General features: G+C 39.6%; 1 protein-coding gene across 6 annotated transcripts in view; it reads left to right on the top strand.

Moving 5' to 3' along the window:
- LOC126253597 (uncharacterized) overlaps positions 1 to 18687 on the top strand; it is a 323092-nt gene that overhangs the window by 244899 nt on the left and 59506 nt on the right. For all 6 annotated transcript variants that reach the window (XM_049955071.1, XM_049955060.1, XM_049955043.1 and 3 more), the window contains exon 5: positions 11616 to 11723. In XM_049955071.1, coding sequence (XP_049811028.1) covers positions 11616 to 11723 — 108 coding nt within the window. The remainder of the gene's footprint in view (positions 1 to 11615; positions 11724 to 18687) is intronic.

The raw sequence follows: 18687 nt of genomic DNA, 5'->3' as shown, positions 1-18687 counted from the left end.
TTACTTCAAAATCATTCCTAACCGAATCCAGGTACCTTCTCCTTGGTCTGCCCCGACTCCTCCTACCCTCTACTGCTGAACCCATGAGTCTCTTGGGTAACCTTGCTTCTCCCATGCGTGTAACATGACCCCACCATCTAAGCCTGTTCGCCCTGACTGCTACATCTGTAGAGTTCATTTCCAGTTTTTCTTTGATTTCCTCATTGTGGACACCCTTCTGCCATTGTTCCCATCTACTAGTACCTGCAATCATCCTAGCTACTTTCATATCCGTAACCTCAACCTTGTTGGTAAGGTAACCTGAATCCACCCAGCTTTCGCTCCCATACAACAAAGTTGGTCGAAAGATTGAACGGTGCACAGATAACTTAGTCTTGGTACTGACTTCCTTCTTGCAGAAGAGAGTAGATTGTAGCTGAGCGCTCACTGCATTAGCTTTGCTACACCTCGCTTCCAGTTCTTTGACTATGTTGCCATCCTGTGAGAATATGCATCCTAAGTACTTGAAACCGTCCACCTGTTCTAACTTTGTTCCTCCTATTTGGCACTCAACCAGTTTATATCTCTTTCCCACTGACATTACTTTCGTTTTGGAGATGCTAATCTTCATACCATAGTCCTTACATTTCTGATCTAGCTCTGAAATATTACTTTGCAAACTTTCAATCGAATCTGCCATCACAACTAAGTCATCCACATATGCAAGACTGCTTATTTTGTGTTCACATATCTTAATCTCACCCAGCCAGTCTATTGTTTTCAACATATGATCCATAAATAATATGAACAACAGTGGAGACAGGTTGCAGCCTTGTCTTACCCCTGAAACTACTCTGAACCATGAACTCAATTTACCATCAACTCTAACTGCTGCCTGACTATCCATGTAAAGACCTATAATTGCTTGCAAAAGTTTACCTCCTATTCCATAATCTTGTAGAACAGACAATAACTTCCTCCTACGAACCCGGTCATATGCCTTTTCTAGATCTATAAAGCATAGATACAATTCCCTGTTCCACTCATAACACTTCTCCATTATTTGCCGTGAGCTAAAGATCTGGTCCTGACAACCTCTAAGAGGCCTAAACCCACACTGATTTTCATCCAATTGATCCTCAACTAATACTCACACTTTCCTTTCAACAATACCTGAGAAGCTTTTACCCACAACGCTGATTAAAGAGATACCTCTGTAGTTGTTACAATCTTTTCTGTTTCCATGTTTAAAGATTGGTGTGATTACTGCTTTTGTCCAGTCTGATGGAACCTGTCCCGACTCCCAGGCCATTTCAATTACCCTATGTAGCCATTTAAGACCTGACATTCCACTGTATTTGATGAGTTCCGACTTAATTTCATCCACCCCAGCTGCTTTATTGCACTGCAATCTACTGACCATTTCCTCCACTTCCTCAAATGTGATCCTATTTCCATCATCATTCCTATCCCATTCTACCTCGAAATCTGAAACATTACTGATCGCATTTTCACCTACATTGATCAACTCTTCAAAATATTCCCTCCATCTGCCCAAGGCATCCACAGGATTCACCAGCAGTTTTCCTGACCTGTACAAAATACTTGTTATTTCCTTCTTACCTCCCTTTCGAAGACTGCTAATTACACTCCAGAATGGTTTTCCAGCAGCTTGACCCATAGTCTCCAACCTGTTTCCAAAGTCTTCCCAAGATTTCTTCTTGGATGCTGCAATTATCTGTTTGGCTTTGTTTCTTTCTTCAACATAACTTTCTCTGTCTACCTGAGTTCTAGTATGTAGCCATTTTTGATACGCCTTCTTTTTCCTTTTACAGGCTGCCTTGACTGTGTCATTCCACCAAGCTGTTTGCTTCATCCTACTTTTACACACTACTGTTCCAAGACGTTCTTTAGCCACTTCTAGTACTGTGTCCCTGTACCTTGTCCAATCCTTTTCCAATGACTGTAATTGACTACACAACGCTGATTAAAGAGATACCTCTGTAGTTGTTACAATCTTTTCTGTTTCCATGTTTAAAGATTGGTGTGATTACTGCTTTTGTCCAGTCTGATGGAACCTGTCCCGACTCCCAGGCCATTTCAATTACCCTATGTAGCCATTTAAGACCTGACATTCCACTGTATTTGATGAGTTCCGACTTAATTTCATCCACCCCAGCTGCTTTATTGCACTGCAATCTACTGACCATTTCCTCCACTTCCTCAAATGTGATCCTATTTCCATCATCATTCCTATCCCATTCTACCTCGAAATCTGAAACATTACTGATCGCATTTTCACCTACATTGATCAACTCTTCAAAATATTCCCTCCATCTGCCCAAGGCATCCACAGGATTCACCAGCAGTTTTCCTGACCTGTACAAAATACTTGTTATTTCCTTCTTACCTCCCTTTCGAAGACTGCTAATTACACTCCAGAATGGTTTTCCAGCAGCTTGACCCATAGTCTCCAACCTGTTTCCAAAGTCTTCCCAAGATTTCTTCTTGGATGCTGCAATTATCTGTTTGGCTTTGTTTCTTTCTTCAACATAACTTTCTCTGTCTACCTGAGTTCTAGTATGTAGCCATTTTTGATACGCCTTCTTTTTCCTTTTACAGGCTGCCTTGACTGTGTCATTCCACCAAGCTGTTTGCTTCATCCTACTTTTACACACTACTGTTCCAAGACGTTCTTTAGCCACTTCTAGTACTGTGTCCCTGTACCTTGTCCAATCCTTTTCCAATGACTGTAATTGACTACATACAACTAACTGGTACCTTTCTGAGATTACTGTTATGTACTTGTGCCTGATTTCCTTATCCTGAAGTTTCTCCACTCTTATCCTCCTACATATGGACCTGACCTCCTGCACTTTCGGCCTCACAATCCCAATTTCACTGCAGATTAAATAATGATCAGTGTCATCAAAGAATCCCCTGAATACACGTGTGTCCCTCACAGCCTTCCTGAATTCCTGACCTGTTATTATATAGTCAATGACAGATCTGGTTCCCCTGCCTTCCCAAGTATACCAGTGAATGTTCTTATGTTTAAAAAAGGAGTTTGTGATTACTAAGCCCATACTGGCACAGAAATCCAAGAGTTGTTTCCGTTCTTGTTGGCCTCCATATCCTCTCCAAATTTACCCATAACCTTTTCATACCCTTCTGTTCGATTTCCAATCCTGACGTTAAAATCACCCATGAGCAGAACACTGTCCTTGTCCTTTACTCTAACAACTACATCACTGAGTGCCTCATAAAAACTATCCATCTTATCTTGATCTGTCCCTTCACAATGCGAATATACTGACACAATCCTAATTTTCTTGATAGACACTGTCAAATCTATCCATATCAGTCATTCGTTTACATACCTTATTGCAACTACGCTGGGTTCCATTTCTTTCCTGATGTAAAGACCTACACCCCATTGTGCTATTCCTGCTTTGACTCCTGACAGGTAGACCTTGTATTCTCCCACTTCCTCTTCTTTCTCACCCCTTACCCGAATGTCACTAACAGCTAAAACGTCCAGTCCCATCTTACTTGCAACCTCTGCCAGCTCTACCTTCTTCCCAGAGTAGCCCCCATTGATATTAATAGCTCCCCATCTCATTACCATTTGTTTGCCAAGTCGTATCTTAGGAGTTCCTGGTTTGTCAGTTAGAGGTGGGACTCCGTCACCTCCAAAGGTCCGAGGCATTTTGCTCTGATTGTTGCCAGCATCATATTTAAAGTACCAGGGAAGCAGGTTGCTAGCCTTACTTGCCCCAAGTCCCATTGGGTTTTACCCCTAATGGCTGAGAGACTAACCGGTGGATTTGGTAGTCTTTGCCGTATGAGCACAAAGGTGACCACGACTCAGAATATGTCCGAGATGCCCAGCCTTATTCCAAAGTAACTGGTATCCCAACTGTCGGGACCACTTACTTGGCCACTCATATGTTGCCTGTGGTTCATGAACTAGGACATGACTACAGGAACCCACACCATGAACCAGCTCGAAAAATATCAGGAACTGTGCCATCTTTATCCCACATTTCCTGCACATTCAAATGACACATTTTTTTATACCAGCCATGTACAAAATGCCAATAAATGCTTTCAGTTCTATAATATCAGTCTCTTTACAATCCCTCTCTCTTAAAAATTCAGCCTTGATTTTTCTAATACAAATATTCATATACATTACTATGTCAGTCAGCATTTCTTCATCATCATCATCATCATTTAAGACTGATTATGTCTTTCAGCGTTCAGTCTGGAGCATAGCCCCCCTTATGAAATTCCTCCATGATCCCCTATTCAGTGCTAACATTGGTGCCTCTTCTGATGTTAAACCTATTACTTCAAAATCATTCTTAACCAAATCCAGGTACCTTCTCCTTGGTCTGCCCCGACTCCTCCTAAATATTCATATACATTACTATGTCAGTCAGCATTTCTTCATTTACAAAAAAAAGAAAACAGTATACAATATCTTTGGCATCTTTTGCCACAGCTTTTATCTCTTGTCTACCAATAACAAGATTATGAGATCTTGTCCTCAGACTGGAATGCCCTGGATTGCAACTCCACTTTGTTTGTTTGCCTTTGCCTAAGTAATATAACTGACTTAGTGCTTGGATGAAAGACATTTCCACCTCTACTTCATCTGACGACTGTTCCATTTCAGTACACTGATCTCTGTGTTCACTGCCTAGGTCACTTTTGGTAATATCGGCTCTAACAGATGCTAGTGCAACATCTTCTAGGTTGTCTTCTTCCAGCCATACCTAAACTCTTTCTTCTAGTCTATTCATCTATAGAAATACAAAATAATGTTGGTTTACTCATAATGTAGATACTTAGCTATTGTAAATAATTAAAAAAACACAATAGACATACTTAGGTCAACATTCGCATGACGAGAAGAATGCCATGCAAATGATATCTGTGAGCAACACCCGCGTACTGGTGCAATGACAACAGTTTGTGCGTGTCAGGGGACGTACAAAACCCTGCTACTGAGCGAACGAGAATTCTGAAGGCATTGTTGACAAAATGCTGATTTAAAATTTGTGTGAGCAGAATGCTCATAGTGCGAGTGCTCGCGGGTTAATTTCAGTTGATACCGGCTTGCAGCCAATATCAGTAATTCCTTTGTGTCTTAATTCATAATGGTTGGTAGATCAAAATGGTGTCTGATCTTTCAGACATGTCCAAAAGAACAGACATCATACATCTGAACATGAATTGTAAAACTGGAAGAAAGATTTACATGAACTATGAAATATTTGTCAAAATGAAACTCGCAGGACTGTGAAAGAAAATCTATTCTAAAGATTTAGAACAGCTCGGTAGAATCAGTGCGCCGTTACCAAGGGAGAGCTATGAAACTGGCCCCGTGAATTGCAACTGAGCTGAAATCACTGATTTCCAGGCTTCTTTCTCCTAGTTCAGGGAATTACACGGAATTAAACATGTAGAGGAGAAGTCATTAATAGCTAATACTAAAGAGAAATTCGTACCTGACATGAAGACAAAACTTCTTGTTACCCAAAAATGCTGTGTATAAACCCAATCAGTCAGATTTCATGCAACTCACACTTTATCATTTCGACTGAAGAAAGACAGAGTCACTTTGCAGTCAATGAATGCTATGTCACATTCATATGCAACAATGCCAGTGATAAGTATCAATATATTACTGTTTCCACAACTTAATCACTATCTTTGGAAAGCTCAAGGCAAATAAGGACAAAAAATTTTAAAAAAAGAAAGATTTAAAAGAAGCAAAAGTTTAGTTGCAAAAATCTTGTAATGGACATAGAAAAATTGAAGCAAATGAGTTTCAGTATTGCATCCAAAACGTCTTCTCTCCAGTTCCAGAAAATAATTCATTGCTTTTGTTGGACTCTTGGCCTAGACCTCTGTCTTTAGTAGGATGACAAAAAGACTGTTAATATAACTTGAATTCCACCCAGAACTAGTAGTGTGATTCAGCCTCTTCATAAACAGTTTTTTTCAGCAGTGTGAAGCATTTTTCAATACATTTGTCAGACAGTATAAGTTTTGAAAACTCTTTTTGTCATTTCAGGTTTACCTGCAGAATAGCATTGTTAAACTTCAGTCACGTCAGTCTGCATCACCATGTTTTACCAATTTGATCAAGTCTGCAAAATATGCAGAACAATGGCCATGACCATTTCTTACACCATCCCAATTTTGCCTAACTAATACTAGTAATTACTATGAAGTACATGAGTGCATTAATTTTTCTTTTGTCAGATGTGCCTGGTTTATGGAAAATGTTGTTTTCATCATCCAATAAACATTTCACATTTTGGTGATGACTGCAGGGAATAAATAAGGAACTGTTCGATTGTCAGTAAAATATACATTACTGAAAAATTATCATAAGAACTGTGCTACAGGAATTTAATGACAACAAAATAAAGTCCCTATAGATGGAAGTCATCTGCAGTGTAACATCATATAGTTCGTTGATTTTCTTTCCACCCAATCTCTCTTCTGACTGCCTTATCCAAAATTTTTGAAAAAGTAATGTATTGTAGAGTAGCTTCACACCTTTGTAAAAATAAAGTTTTAAAAAAATGTCAGTTTGGCTTCCAAAAGGGTTTTTCAATGGAAGATGCTATATATACTTTCAGTAACGAAATATTAAATGCTCTGAGTAACCGGAAGTCACCCGTTGGGATTTTTTGTGATCTATCAAAGGCTTCTGATTGTGTAAATCATGGCATACTTTTAGATAAGCTCAAGTACTGAGGTATGAATGGAACAGTGCTCCAATGGTTTAAATCATACCTAACTGGAAGAATACAGAAAGTTGAAATAAGCAGTTCACATAATATGCAAAAAACTGATGATTTCTCAATCTGGGGAACAATCAAGAATGGGGTACCGCAATGTTCGGTCTTGGGTCCTCTGCTGTTCTTAATATATATTAATGACTTGCCATTCTATATTCACGAAGATGCAAAGCTGGTACTTTTTGCCGATGATACAAGTATAGCTATCACACCCAACAGACAAGAATTAACTGGTGAAATTGTAAATGATGTTTTTCGGAAAATCATTAAGTGGTTCTCTGCAAATGGGCTCTCATTAAACTTTGACAAAACACAGTATATTCAGTTCCACACAGTAAATGGAATGACACCATTGATAAATATAGACTTCGATCAGAAATCGGTAGCTAAGGTAGAATATTAAAAATTTCTAGGTGTATGCATTGATGAGGGGTTGAACTGGAAAAAACACACTGAGGGTCTGCTGAAACGTTTGAGTTCAGCTGCTTATGCTACTAGGGTCATTGCAAATTTTGGCAATATACATCTGAGTAAATTAGCTTACCATGCCTATTTTCATTCTCTGCTTTCCTATGGCATCATATTCCGGGGTAACTCATCATTGAGTAAAAGAGTGTTCATTGCACAAAAGCGTGTAATCAGAATAATTGCTGGAGCTCATTGAAGATCATCCTGCAGATGCTTATTTAAAGAGCTAGAGATCTTCACTGCAGCCTCACAATATATATATTCACTTATGAAATTTGTTATTAACAATCCGAACGAATTCAAAAGTAGTAGCAGTGTACATGGCTACAACGCTAGGAGAAAGGATGATCTTCACTACTCAAGGTTAAATCTAACTTTGGCTCAGAAGGGGGTAAATTATGCTGCCCCAAAAGTCTTTGGTCACTTTCCTAAAAGAATTTCTTAATGGCAACTCCTTCTACTCATTAGATGAATTTTTGGATATAATAAGTGGGTAATTTCCCCAACCCCACAAAAAAATTAAAAATCTTAAGTGTCATGTAATATTTTGTGTAATATAATATCTTGTATAGACACCTTTTATTAACCTGACACATTCCACATCATTATGAAGTGTCATATTCATGATCTATGGAACAAGTACTAATCTAATCTTATCTCTAATCTTTCCTGTACTAATCACTCATGTAACAATTACATTTGCAACAGTTTTGCTGTTGATATGAACTGTGAGTTAATCAAAAAATTAATGATTTCAGATATTTTTGGTGTGGTTTAAATGCTTCAAATTCACATGTGTGCACTTTGGACTTCACACTACACTGGGCTACATTCTCTTGTCATGGCTGTGTCTGCTTATTCACCAGTTTACACACTTGCAGGAAGGGCTCTACAAACTGCTGTTATAAATGGCTCTTTGTGTGGCAAAACTGAGGAATTGTAGCGTCTTTTAAAAAAATATTTGCAGTGTGCCTTAGCAGCTGAAATTTAGACAGTACATTTCTTTTGGTGTATTATTCCTGTTTGAAAAATTTCAGGGCTGGCTTTGAATTCTTGGATAGGACCATTCCCTTGCAAGTCAAAAATAAATAAATAAATTTCCTTGAGACAGTAAATCTTCTGTCCAAAAATCAGTACAGATTTAGGAAACATTGCTTGTGCAAAACTCAGCTTCCTGTTCTTGCACGATATCCTGCCAACAATGATTGAAGGGTAACAGGCTGATTCCATATTCCTAGACTTCTGGACACCATTTGACACAGTGCCACACTGCAGACTGTTAATGAAGGTCCATGCATAAGGAATGGGTTCTGCCCGCATCTCGTGGTCGTGCGGTAGCATTCTCGCTTCCCACGCCCGGGTTCCCGGGTTCGATTCCCGGCGGGGTCAGGGATTTTCTCTGCCTCGTGATGGCTGGGTGTTGTGTGATGTCCTTAGGTTAGTTAGGTTTAAGTAGTTCTAAGTTCTAGGGGACTGATGACCATAGATGTTAAGTCCCATAGTGCTCAGAGCCATTTGAACCATTTTTTGAATGGGTTCTCAGATGTATGAGTGGCTGGAAGACTTTTTAACCCAGTGTGTTGTCCTGAATGGTGAGTTTTCGTTAGAGACGAGGGCACTAACAGGAGTCCCCCAGAGAAGTATGGCTGGACACCCTTGCTCTCTGTACACTTGAAAAGTGTTCTTGTTGAATGACTATAAGATGTTTCAGGATTCTGAGATAGAATTTCTGCTTGGCGTGATGAACAACAGCTTGCTTTTTTTTTTTAAAAAAAAAATGGAAGTTAATCCAAATGAGTAGGAAAAAGAACCATGTAATGCTGGAGTACAGTATTAATGGTGTGCTGCTTGACATGGTTGCATCAATTAAATATCTAGGTGTACCATGTACCACTGCAGAGTGATACGAAATGGAACAATCACATAAGATTGGTAGAATGGCAGGCAAGTGCTCAATTTTGATTTTGTTTGGAGAATTGTAGAAAAGCATAGCTCATCTATAAAGGAGAGTACATATAGAACACTAAAGTAAACCATGTTGAATACTGTTCAAGTGTTTGGGACCCTACAGGATTGGATTAAAGGAATACCTGAAAGCATTTCAGAGGCATACTACTAGATTTGTTACCAGTAGGTTTGATCAATATGTGAGTACTATGGAAATGCTCTGAACTCAAATGGAAATCCCTGGAGGAAAGACAATATTCTCTTCATGAAACACTGTTGAGAAAATTTATAGAACTGAAATTTCTAGCTGACTGCAGAACAATTCTGCTGCCACCAACATACATTTTTCATGGACCACAAAGACAAGATAAGAGAAATTAGGGCTCTTACAGAGGCATATAGACAGGTGTTTTCCTCTCACTCCATGTGCTAGTGGAATATACACTCCTGGAAATTGAAATAAGAACACCGTGAATTCATTGTCCCAGGAAGGGGAAACTTTATTGACACATTCCTGGGGTCAGATACATCACATGATCACACTGACAGAACCACAGGCACATAGACACAGGCAACAGAGCATGCACAATGTCGGCACTAGTACAGTGTGTATCCACCTTTCGCAGCAATGCAGGCTGCTATTCTCCCATGGAGACGATCATAGAGATGCTGGATGTAGTCCTGTGGAACGGCTTGCCATGCCATTTCCACCTGGCGCCTCAGTTGGACCAGCGTTCGTGCTGGACGTGCAGACCGCGTGAGACGACGCTTCATCCAGTCCCAAACATGCTCAATGGGGGACAGATCCGGAGATCTTGCTGGCCAGGGTAGTTGACTTACACCTTCTAGAGCACGTTGGGTGGCACGGGATACATGCGGACGTGCATTGTCCTGTTGGAACAGCAAGTTCCCTTGCCGGTCTAGGAATGGTAGAACGATGGGTTCGATGACGGTTTGGATGTACCGTGCACTATTCAGTGTCCCCTCGACGATCACCAGTGGTGTACGGCCAGTGTAGGAGATCGCTCCCCACACCATGATGCCGGGTGTTGGCCCTGTGTGCCTCGGTCGTATGCAGTCCTGATTGTGGCGCTCACCTGCACGGCGCCAAACACGCATACGACCATCATTGGCACCAAGGCAGAAGCGACTCTCTTCGCTGAAGACGACACGTCTCCATTCGTCCCTCCATTCACGCCTGTCGCGACACCACTGGAGGCGGGCTGCACGATGTTGGGGCGTGAGCGGAAGACGGCCTAACGGCGTGCGGGACCGTAGCCCAGCTTCATGGAGACGGTTGCGAATGGTCCTCGCCGATACCCCAGGAGCAACAGTTTCCCTAATTTGCTGGGAAGTGGCGGTGCGGTCCCCTATGGCACTGCGTAGGATCCTACGGTCTTGGCGTGCATCTGTGCGTCGCTGCGGTCCGGTCCCAGGTCGACGGGCACGTGCACCTTCCGCCGACCACTGGCGACAATATCGATGTACTGTGGAGACCTCATGCCCCACGTGTTGAGCAATTCGGCGGTACGTCCACCCGGCCTCCCGCATGCCCACTATACGCCCTCGCTCAAAGTCCGTCAACTGCACATACGGTTCACGTCCACGCTGTCGCGGCATGCTACCAGTGTTAAAGACTGCGATGGAGCTCCGTATGCCACGGCAAACTGGCTGACACTGACGGCGGCGGTGCACAAATGCTGCGCAGCTAGCACCATTCGACGGCCCACACCGCGGGTCCTGGTGTGTCCGCTGTGCCGTGCGTGTGATCATTGCTTGTACAGCCCTCTCGCAGTGTCCGGAGCAAGTATGGTGGGTCTGACACACCGGTGTCAATGTGTTCTTTTTTCCATTTCCAGGAGTGTAGAAGGCAATAACTAGTAGTGGCAGAAGGTACCCTCTGTTATGCACTGTATACTGGCTTGCGAGGTTTGTAAGTAGATGTAGCTGTAGAAGATAAGACGTTGTCACCTTTAATCTTTGTTCCATCAAACCATTGTTTTGAATGTTTGCCCATTGATAGTTGGACCAGTCACTCTAACTGAAGGATATGTTCTCTTCAACAGCAGCTGACCAATTTTCACATTCAATCTTGACATCTATCTTTATTATGAATGTCATCTGCACATCACAGTCTTCCTTTTATAAGTAACTGAGTGCTCTAAGTTCTATACTGTTAGCAAGATTGTTTGCATGATTAACCAAAAATTGCTAGTTATTGTGTAAATATTTGGACAGAAATTGTCTTATATGTGTTAAATCTTTTCTATAAGCATTTTCAATAAGCATTTCAGGTAGTGTAGCTGAAGTTCAAAACACATGTATATAGAAATATTACACTAAATCAGCTTACTTGATATAAGAATTATTATCTTTGACAAATATTGTTTCTTTTTTTAGCTCTTTCTCCTTAATATGGATGACGTACTACCAACTGTTGCTGGATACAAGTCAACAGATAATTCTGAAACAGGATGTTCTACAGTTTGCTGCAATCAACCTGGTCAGGTATATCTTGTATTAAACATTTCTGGGATGAATTTAAATAACATTCAATGAAATCTTTTCTTTGAAATCTTTTAGTTATAAGGTAAAACTTCTAGTTCTTAAAACAGAGTACAAAAACAGAAAACATTTCACCACAATGCTGGCAAACATAGAGCAAGCCAGTCCAACAAGGCATATAGTGTGTGTGCACGTATTCCAGTGGTCAAATTCTGGGGACATTGGAGCAGCCTCTTATTCTTGACTCTTAGAGAATGTATAAGGTTTATTCAACATATTTTCCACCTGGTTGATCAACAATGCAGTAGCAAATATATTAATAGTAAGAAGTTTATTGCACTCTTGACAGCATTTGACTATCTAGCAGTAAATGTTGCTTTTATTTAATTTCAAATAATAAAAGGATAACTTTGTAACTATAATCTAAATGATTTCTGCCATGTTATGAATAGTCATTCAAGGTATGCCTGTTTAACATAATGGCTTGCACAGTAAAAGTAGAAATATGGATTCAGGCTCTTTATCATGCTTTGTGATCCCATTCATTTAACTTAAATTTGAATGATGCTGCCAAGGACACATTTGAAACAGCTCATATTTTTAATGCCAGTAGAGACTAATATAGAATATTTCTGCATCCCCTTACAATTATTAGAAATTCCTTAAAAGCACTAGTTGAAGCTGGCCTTTTAATTTGTCAGAGACACAACGTAGGAGGCAAACCCTGTGAGAATGTACAAGGTGTTCAACTTTGCTTCCACCGTTTGCCGATATGTGGCGACAACTTTAAATAGCAGTTGAAAAAAACAGATCACAGACATCAGGCAGTTAGCTTGGACCTCGGTCAATATAACCCCATTCAAACATTAGTCAATTTGTGTCTGCATCATAAAGTTGTTCTCAATTAAAAATGTCAATTTACGAGCCTAATTCTTGTCATTTGTGGGAGGTGTTACTGTTTTGTTTCAATATGAAGAAAACAGCAGCTGAGTCTCATCAAATGCTCTCAAGTACATATGGTAAGGACACTATTAGTGAAAGAATGTGTCATGAGTGGTTTCAATGCTTCAAGAATGGTGATTTTAACGTTGTAGACCGACGTAGTGGTGGAAGAGAGAATGTTTTTGAAGATGCAGAATTGGAGACATTACTGAGTGAAGACTCGTGTCAAACTCAAGAAGAATCGGCACAATTAGTGGGAGTGACACAGCAAGCAATTTCAAAACATCTCAAGGCTATGGGCATTTTTCAGAAAGAAGGAACTTGGGTCCCGTGTGACCTGACACCAAGAGACGTTTAACGGCATGTGTGTGTTTGTGAACAGTTGCTTTAGAGGCAAAAACGGAAGGGATTTCTACATCACATTGTGACAGGAGACAAAATATGGGTTCATTACAATAACCCTAAACATGAAAAATCATGGGGATATTCTGGCCATGCTTCCACGTTGATGACCAAACCAAATATTCAAAGCTCCAAGATCATGCTCTGCATTTGGTGGGACCAGCTCGGCGTCGTGTACTATGAGGTGTTAAAACCAAGTGAAACAATCACAGGTGCTCGTTATCAATGCAGTTAATGTGTTTGAGCACAGCATTAAAAGACAAACGGCCGCAATACAGCGAGAGGCATGATAAAGTGGTTTTGCAGCACGACAACACTCGACCCCACATTACAGAAGGGGTCAAAACGTACTTTAAAATGTTAAAATGGGAAGTCCTACCCCACCTGCCATTCTCCAGACGTTGCTCCCTGTGACTATCACCTGTTTAGATCAATGGCACATGGCCTGGCTGACCAACACTTCCAATCTCATGAAGAAGTCACAAATTGGATCGATTCATGCATTGCTTCAAAAGGTGAACAATTTTTTCGATGCAGGATTTGTACACTGACCAAAAGATGGGAGAAAGTAGTGGCCAGTGATGGAAAATACTTTTAATGATACATGTGTAACCAATTTATTTCATTAAAGCCTCAAATGTTGGGGAAAAAACAGCGGAAGCAAAGTTGTACACCTTGTAATTATGTGAAATCATTAAAATATTAAATCGCATGATGGATAATAACTCCCAGATACATAACTACAAAACTTACAAATTATTGTTTTGTATGTTAAATGACATATTTTATTAGCATCTGCTTCATCATTATAGGAATGTTGCCCTCTCATAAAGTGACGTGTAAGTAAACTACTGTAATTTCACTAGTGTAACATACATGGGGATTCATCTAAGCTGTTCATCTAAAATATTTTCAAAATTGTTTCAGATACTATAATTTGGTTTCATAGCTGTACTAATTACAGATGTATAGGTACCAGCTTCACCTTTCCAAATAGATATATAGTAATTTCTAGTTATAATATCACAGATCTTGTTTCACACTCTGGAATTTTACTAGTGGTTTTGGAGAAATTATAGTATTTACAACTAAGAATTTATCTGTTTTTAAGATCAATAGTAGACATTAATAGCCATACACTAAATGAAATAACATGTGTAAAATTCTGTGAGGTCTACTGTGAGACTTCACTCCATTTTTGTGCAGAACATGACTGGAAATACTACCCACATAAATCTAAAATTAGATAAAAGTACAAAAATAACCTCAAAGAAAACAATGCAAAATAATCATCACATAATAATGCAGATAACCATGGCAGAAAAGTTGATGAAACTTTATGATATAAACAGAATGTTAAGGTGATAAGTTTTGTCAAATCAGAAGCTTCCATGGGCAAAGTAATTAAGAACAGCCCCACCAATGATCCCTTTTACCCAGCACATTTTTCTAATAGCAGGGTCAAATGATATCTACCAAAACTAACTCAATAAAGCCACTCATTGTTTGCATGAGAACTCCATGGTCTACACAAACATCAAGTAATTTTTATGGGTATTTCTAAAAGATGTGATCTTGTTAGTTTTTCATGTACAAGTGAAGCAATAAAGAAAGCAAATATTCCATATAGTTTAGAAGAATCTGCCAGGCCTTCCCCAACACAAGCTTCCTTGCAACAGATGATATGGCCATAGAACATTATATAAGAATGTGCATTTAATAAAAACTGCTCATTCTGTCCCTGCATACAGATCCAAACACCTTACCACAGACTATTGAAAAGGCTTCCAAATGGCAAAAAGTTGATTGTAACCTGCCAATTATATGTCATTCTAAGCGGAGGAAGCCCTCAGAAAAATATGTAAATGAAATTGTTCATCTCAGTCAGCAGTTTAAAAATGTTGTTAGGAATTCAGACATATTGCAAAGCGATGGTTCAGTTTTAGTGGCACAACCCAAAGAAAATAAGTCCAGTGTAAAACAAGCACAAGGAGCTAGTAAAGTACTTAGCACATCACAGAAATGGAAATCATTAAAGTTAAGGACAACAGTTAGAATACTTCACCAGAACATTTAGTACACAAATAATAATGCACATGAATTAGAGGTGAAATTACAGGAATATAGGCCAAACATTATAATAGAAACAGAACATAGGCAAAAAAAAAAAAAAGGTGGAGGTTACCAACTTAAAAATTTGCAAATGTAAATAACTTTTGCAGAACATTGCATAAAGATGGTGAGGTTTTTATTTTCTCTAGCTGTGAATCATATTATGCCATTCAAAATAGCATAAAATATATTAGTGAAGTGAGCATTGAAGCTGCTGCAGTGGGAATAAAAACTGCATGGAAGATGTACTATGTATTTGGCCTGTACCTAGCACAAAAATTTAAATAAAAACATTCTTTGAACTACTAGAAGGCACAATCCAAGAGCTTTCAAAAACATATGTTTATTCTATGATTTTTGTTGTTGTGGTCTTCAGTCCTGAGACTGGTTTGATGCAGCTCTCCATGCTATTCTATCCTGTGCAAGCTTCTTCATCCCCCAGTACCTACTGCAACCTACATCCTTCTGAATCTGCTTAATGTATTCATCTCTTGGTCTCCCTCTACGATTTTTACCCTCCACGCTACCCTCCAATACTAAATTGGTGATCCCTTGATGCCTCAGAACATGTCCTACCAACTGATCCCTTCTTCTAGTCAAGTTGTGCCACAAACTTCTCTTCTCCCCAATCCTATTCAATACCTCCTCATTAGTTATATGATCTACCCATTTAATCTTCAGCATTCTTCTGTAGCACCACATTTCGAAAGCTTCTATTCTCTTCTTGTCCAAACTAGTTATTGTCCATGTTTCACTTCCATACATGGCTACACTCCATACAAATACATTCAGAAACGACTTCCTGACACATAAATCTATATTCGATGTTAACAAATTTCTCTTCTTCAGAAGCGCTTTCCTTGTCATTGCCAGTCTACATTTTATATCCTCTCTACTTCGACCATCATCAGTTATTTTGCTCCCCAAATAGCTAAACTCTTTTACTACTTTAAGTGTCTCACTTCCTAATCTAATCCCCTCAGCATCACCCGACTTAATTCGACTACATTCCATTATCCTCATTTTGCTTTTGTTGATGCTCATCTTATATCCTCCTTTCAAGACACTATCCATTCTGTTCAACTGCTCTTCTAAGTCCTTTGTTGTCTCTGACAGAATTACAATGTTATCGGCAAACCTCAAAGTTTTTATTTCTTCTCCATGGATTTTAATACCTACTCCAAATTTTTGTTTTGTTTCCTTCACTGCTTGCTCAATATACAGATTGAATAACATCGGGGATAGGCTACAACCTTGTCTCACTCCCTTCCCAACCACTGCTTCCTTTTCATGTCCCTCGACTCTTATAACTGCCATCTGGTTTCTGTAAAAATTGTAAATAGCCTTTCACTCCCTGTATTTTACCCCTGCCGCCTTCAGAATTTGAAAGAGAGTATTCCAGTCAACATTGTCAAAAGCTTTCTCTAAGTCTACAAATGCTAGAAACGTAAGTTTGCCTTTCCTTAATCTAGCTTCTACGATAAGTCGTAGGGTCAGTATTGCCTCACGTGTTCCAATATTTCTATGGAATTCAAACTGATCTTCCCTGAGGTCGGCTTCTACCAGTTTTTCCATTCGTCTGTAAAGAATTCGCGTTAGTATTTTGCATCCGTGACTTATTAAACTGATTGTTCGGTAATTTTCACATCTGTCAGCACCTGCTTTCTTTGGGATTGGAATTATTAAGTTCTTCTTGAAGTCTGAGGGTATTTCACCTGTCTCATACATCTTGCTCACCAGATGGTAGAGTTTTGTCAGGACTGGCTCTCCCAAGGCCGTCAGTAGTTCTAATGGAATGTTGTCTACTCCCGGGGCCTTGTCTCGACTCAGGTCTTTCAGTACTCTGTCAAACTCCTCACGCAGAATCGTATCTCCCATTTCATCTTCATCTACATCCTCTTCCATTTCCATAATATTGTCCTCAAGTACATCGCCCTTGTATAGAACCCTCTATATTCTCCTTCCACCTTTCTGCTTTCCCTTCTTTGCTTAGAACTGGGTTTCCATCTGAGCTCTTGATATTCATACAAGTGGTTCTCTTTTCTCTAAAGGTCTCTTTAATTTTCCTGTAGGCAGTATCTATCTTACCCCTAGTGAGATAAGCCTCTACATCCTTACATTTGTCATCTAGCCATGCCTGCTTAGCCATTTTGCACTTCCTGTCGATCCCATTTTTGAGACGTTTGTATTCCTTTTTGCCTGCTTCATTTACTGCATTTTTATATTTTCTCCTTTCATCAATTAAATTCTATTTTTCTTCTGTTACCCAAGGATTTCTACTAGCCCTCGTCTTTTTACCTACTTGATCCTCTGCTGCCTTCATTACTTCATCTCTCAAAGCTACCCATTCTTCTTCTACTGTATTTCTTTCTCCCATTCCTGTCAATTGTTCCCTTATGCTCTCCCTGAAACTCTGTACAACCTCTGGTTTAGTCAGTTTATCCAGGTCCCATCTCCTTAAATTCCCACCTATGATTATTGGGGATTAAAAATAAACACAAAAAATACATACAACACTAAGACACATCTGGACTTATTGCAGATTTACAAGCTAAAAACAAAAATAGATAAACTCACGAGAGTAACTAAGCCTTGCCACATTAGTAACAGCGGTTCATATCAGATCACCAAAGTTAAGTGCCATTGGGTTTGGCTATCACTTGGCTGGGTTACTGTCTAGGCCTGCCAAGTGCTGTTGGCAGGTGAGGTAAACTTAGCCCTTGTAAGACCAATCAAGGAGTTACTTGATGAGGACTAGTAACTCTGGTCACAAAACTGACAACAGCCGGGAGAGCACTGTGATGACCACATGCCCCTCCATATGTGCATCCAGTGACACGTATTGGTAGAGGATGACACGTGGTCGGCCAGTACTGTTGGGCTTTACAAGATCTGTTCAGACAGAGTTTTTAGTTTTCTACAGTAACACACTAGCAGGTCATTTTGCAATCATGATAGACATTAACATAAAGACTGGTGGAAGTGAGCAGAACATATTGGAGCAAAAAGGCAGATAATTCACAAAAGATAATTCAGTTAAAAAGTGTGTTAATGGCAGAAAAATGAAAAACATTATATGCAGACAATGATGCAAATACCAAATTGGGACCAGCTTTTTTCTTTATTTAGTTGTTATTATAATGTAACATGTCTTGTCAGCAAAACAAGTACCAAAAAGAAAAATAAGTGGGTGACTGGGGAAATACTCTAGGCAAGAAATAAGCTGAAAGTGTATTATGACTTTCATAAGCTAAAAAAGACTGAGGCTTGTAATATTCTGTATGAACTAAAAAAGAAAGAGTACTGCATTTTCATCAGAGAATCATGCATGAAGAGACAAGGAAAGTAACACAATGGGAAGAGGGCCTCTGCCCACTGAAAGGTGGCAAAAGTGATGTAGATCCTCTGGAAGTAGCAAACATCTTTAGCAGATATTATATAACCGTAGCAGATGTAGTGATAAAACAAAATAATACTACTGTTAGATAATAAAAAATTTATTGTAATAGAT

This window comes from Schistocerca nitens, chromosome 1 (assembly GCF_023898315.1).
Source record: "Schistocerca nitens isolate TAMUIC-IGC-003100 chromosome 1, iqSchNite1.1, whole genome shotgun sequence".
Classification (NCBI taxonomy): Eukaryota; Metazoa; Arthropoda; class Insecta; order Orthoptera; family Acrididae; genus Schistocerca; species Schistocerca nitens.
This window is presented reverse-complemented; position numbering and strand designations above follow the sequence as displayed.